Here is a 4,641-nt window from a genome sequence, read left to right as displayed (position 1 = left end):
TTTTTTGAGACGGAGTCTTGCTCTGTCGTCCAGGCTGGAGTGCAGTGGCACGATCTCGGCTCACTGCAAACTCCGCCTCCCAGGCCCACGCCATTCTCCTGGCTCAGCCTCCCGAGTAGCTGGGACCACAGGCGCCCGCCACCGCACCTGGCTAATTTTTTGTATTTTTAGTGGAGATGGGGTTTCACTGTGTTAGCTACGATGGTCTCGATCTCCTGATGTTGTGATCTGCTCACCTCGGCCTCCCAAAGTGCTGGGATTACAGGCGTGAGCCACCGCACCCGGCCAACCATGTAGGTTTTCTACTCCGGGAGTGCAGATCTGTGATTGCGGTATCCTGAGTAGAGCTGATAACATTTCCAGAAGTAGGGAATAATGGAGAGAGAGAAAAATATCTTAATGTGATGGGACCATTTGAGGAGAGTAGGCTTTATTTATTTTTTTTAACTCCATTCTTAGCTACAAGACTTAAAATTATCTTCAGTTCTGCTAGCCTCTGTAGCACTTGCTCTAAGGAGGGAAGCAGATTTAGGTTTTCAGAGGCCAGGACCGAAGGGTCCAGTGAGCAGGCAGTCCTTTCCCTGGAGCGAGGTGTAGCCACTTTCCCCAAACCCAGCTTCCTGTCCAGGCCCTGGCTCCCTGGTGTTTCTCTCTTGTCATGCTTAGCTGGTCAGCCAGCTTTTTCCACTGTCTGCCCACCTGGCCTGTCGGATATTAGAAGATCTCTAGAGCCAGATGCTTGGGCCAAGAGTAAGGCCACAGTCTGGAGAGAGGCTGGGTGGGGCTCTGGTCAAGCAAGTAGGTCCAGCTGGGGGCAAGGGAGAGGCTCCACATGACTCCAAGTCCTGAATCCTAGGATGGTCCCCAGCTGCTGTTTCCAGGAAAGAGGCCCCACAATTTCTAAGTTGCCAAGAGCCGTAGGGCAGATGTCTTAACCTCTGTTTTTTTGGGTGGTTTCTTGGTTGGGTTGATGTTTCTGGATGTAAAAGGACAGGGTAGGTGTGATGACTATGGTTGATTCTCTTTTTACCTCCAGAGAGTGGGGAGAGGCTTCTAGTTGGGCCACTTTTTTTTTCCCTGAAAAGGCCTGAATCAGTAACACAGTCAATAGGTGCAGTGGTTTATACCTATAATTCCAACACTTTGGGAGACCAAGGTAGAAGGATCACTTGAGCCCAGGAGTTTGAGACCAGCCTGGGCAACATGGTGAGAACTTAGAGAGACAGGGTCTCGCAATCTCATGGGTAGCTTGTTCTCTAGGACCAATTGGCCTTCCTGGGGATGGGGCTGGGGGAAGGCTGAGACTGGCCTTTTACTTGAGGTCTGGGGAGATGCAAGATTGTTGGAATGAGCTTGGGAGCTTCGCTCACCCCACCCTGGGTGCCTGTTACCAGAAATTGAATGACCCTCTTATATGTTTCTTCCCACACAGAAACATGATGCTGACAATGACCCTCATCTTACGGATGAAACCAAGTGAGTGTCTCCTATTGGGGCAGCAGTCTCTAGGCCGAGGGAGTCAGGAAGGCCACTGCCCATGACCTTCTTTTCCATCAAGCCACCTGCACCCCTGACCCATGTCTCCACCCCTAGGACTTTCTCATCGACCAAGAGCCTGTGGTAACTCTACCAACAGCTCAATGATGTTGCCTCTGAGGTACCTCAGAAATTGAAGCCCAGAGTGGGGTGCAGGGGCAAGGAAAGTAGGATAGAAACCGAGGCAGGTTTTCACAAGAGAGGGCAGATCCTGGGAGATCAGCTGATTTGCTGCTGGGCAATGTTGAGGAAGTCGCCTCTTCCCTCAGCCTTCTCCCTTGAAGCTGTTCACATGAAGGAGTTGGACCACGTGACTGGTTGCATCATTTTTTGCTGCAGAAGCACCAGATGAGTGCTGCTCTGAAGGGAGGGATGGTGGGGAGATAAGAACCATGAGATATTTTGGTACAAAACAGTTGTGGAATGAAGGGTTCAAGATAGGCAGAAAAGAAAATGTTGCCAGTTGCTGGGGAAGAAAGGAAGTCAGAGGGCTTAGACACTGAGGGGGCAGAAGATCTCCATGTGCACCATCATCTCTTGTAGTCAGCAACAGGTATCCACGGGGAGGGCCCTGCATCATCTTGTTAAGAATAAAAAGTTCCTCTTCAAAGTTTCTGTTTTTAAAAACAATAAGTGTTAAGAATAATAGTTCCTTTTAAAAACTTCTTTAAAGTTTTCTTTTTATGCTATAAACTAATAAATCTTTTAGTTTACTAATGACTCTTTATTATGCCCTAGGTAGCTGTTAAATATAGTAGAGAAATAAGTGTATTCTATGTTTCTATGTCCTTATATTTTAAACAAAGCCTAAGCTGTTTATTCTAGTTTCTAGTCTGCCTAGATATGCTCGGACATGCCTAGGCATGTCCCAGCTCATAGCCTATGCCTTTTCCTTATTTGGAAATGTTATTATTATCCTAGTTTCCTGTAAGTAACCCCCTCCCTTTCTTTGTTCTCCATCGTGACATTACCTATTTAGGGAAGTTTTAAGATTTTAGCAAATCAGAATCAGTTTAGATTGTGAGTTCCAGCTCCAGGACACAGCAGTAGGGTCTTGATGCATCAGGGATAAAAACTCCTGCTTTCCTTTGTTTGGTGTGCTCTCATGGCAGTCTGGCTTGCAAACAGGATCCTTCTGCAGAAGTAAAATTGCCTTGCTGAGAAATCTTTTGTTTGTGTGTTCGTGTTCCTTGCGACTCCGAATTTTCATTTCTAACAATGTGCTATCCTGAAGAATCTGGAGGTAAGAGGGCCTGGGCCAAGGTGCAGTGACCCCCTGGGCCAGCCCTCAAACCTCCTCCCACAGTGGGGGTAGGGTGACCCTCTGCCTGCTGAGACAGCCCAACAGCTCCCACCCCTAATTATTGCCCTCTCTAACTCTCCCCGCAGTCCTGCAGCTCCTCCTCTCTGCATGAGTCTCAGAACCAATACCAAGAGGTAACTGTACCCTGAACTCCAGCTATCTAACAATCAACTCAATAGAATGATTGAGACATTCTTAAGAGTCCAGTAGGGCCCCCTGGTGCCACTCTGCCAATCCTGGGCTCCAATTTCCCCTTGGGGCCTTGAAGAAAGGGGCTAGGGGTGCCTGGTGCCAAGGGTATATGGGGAGCTGGGGGGCCCAGGTCTCAGCTGGAGGGACCCCATGGAGCATGCATCATGGCTCTTCTGTTGCTGCCCTCTTTGCCTACTGTCTCTTTTCCAGACACCCCTGCTCCAGTCCTTGCCACACACGCCTTGGGATTGTTGCCTCTCAGGGAAGTGCTAGTCTGACTGGTTGCCAGGAACTCCATATTTCTGCCCTGACTCAGTCCCTAATTTTCTCTTTGATTCTGGACAAGCCACCTCTCCTCCTTGGGCTTGTGTTTCCTGAGGAGGTAGAGAGTATCAGATGTCTCTGCTAGCTCTGAGAGTCCAAGATTTAAAGGTCCACTAGAATGTAAACCTCAAGGCCAAGGGATCCTGTCTGTCCTTTTTTGTCCTATATCCCTGCTATGAAGAATTGTACCTGGCCCGTGTGTGCTCAGTGTTGAGTGAATGCATTTTCTAAATCACAAACTGGCAGAATGTTGGGCTTTTCTCAGACTCCATCTATACATGTCACTGGTAGAAGGTCGTGACTACAAGTTGTCCAAGATCTTGGAATTTTGAACAAAGAATTGGATAAAATGCCCAGCAAAGCAAAGAAAGAATGAAGCAACAAAAGAACCAAAGCAGGGATTTATTGAAAACACAAGTACACTCCACAGTGTGGGAGTGGGCCTGAGGAGCCTCTCAAGGGCCTGGATACAGAATCTTCCTGGGTCCAAATACCCGCCAGAAGTTTCCCATCGGCCACTTCATGCTCATCTCATGTAACTGAAGTGGTAGCCGCAATCAGTCTGATTGGTTGCAGAAAGCATCCAACCAGAGGCTGAAGTGAAGTTACAGAAGTCACACTCCTGTGCAAACAATCTGATTGGTTGCAAAAAGCAACCAGCAACCAACCAGAGGCTAGGGTGAAGTTACAAAGTTATACTTCTTTGCAAATGAAGACTTGACCAGCAATCAGTTTTAACTTGTTGCAGACAGCCAGTTTCCCATCTGCCTCACAGAAAAGGTGAAAGGTAGTAGCCTCTGGTTCTTTCGTTACTCAGACATGGAAAGCTAGGGTTTTCTTTTCATTTTGGTTCTAGGAAGTCGGCGCGAAACAGTCTTAGGTTCCCTGCCTCCGGACCCTATTTTCCTGCCTCATAGAGATTTATGTTACTGTCGTTTTGGGAGAATCCAGATTCAGACTTTCAGTTCTGTGGCTGTGGGCCAAAACCAACAAAGACCCAAATCCTCTGTCCTTGGGAGCTTGAGGAGAGTTGACCAGTTCGTGGTCCCAGTGGGTCTGAGAACTTTGCCTTTAAAATCCACTCCTGGCCTCTACCTACCGCTTCATGGCCTGGGGAATAGAGTCGAAGGGGCCACCCTTGGTCACCTTCCTTTGACCCTCCCAAGGAAACAACACAACCAAGAAATTGTGGATCAACTGGAAGTAGTAACGTGATTTCTTTGCTCACAGCATGACCGCTGGGTTTGGGGAGCACTCAGATGTAGAGGCCCCAGTCTCGTCTTGCC

General features: G+C 48.3%; 1 protein-coding gene across 1 annotated transcript in view; it reads left to right on the top strand.

Moving 5' to 3' along the window:
• LOC105531302 (golgin subfamily A member 2) overlaps window positions 1-4,641 on the top strand; it is a 62,071-nt gene that overhangs the window by 44,113 nt on the left and 13,317 nt on the right. Inside the window, 2 exon segments of the mRNA XM_011969193.1 lie at window positions 1,433-1,476; window positions 2,926-2,973. Of these exon segments, the coding sequence (XP_011824583.1) occupies window positions 1,433-1,476; window positions 2,926-2,973 (92 nt within the window).

Source organism: Mandrillus leucophaeus, unplaced genomic scaffold, assembly GCF_000951045.1.
Source record: "Mandrillus leucophaeus isolate KB7577 unplaced genomic scaffold, Mleu.le_1.0 Scaffold12, whole genome shotgun sequence".
Classification (NCBI taxonomy): Eukaryota; Metazoa; Chordata; class Mammalia; order Primates; family Cercopithecidae; genus Mandrillus; species Mandrillus leucophaeus.
This window is presented reverse-complemented; position numbering and strand designations above follow the sequence as displayed.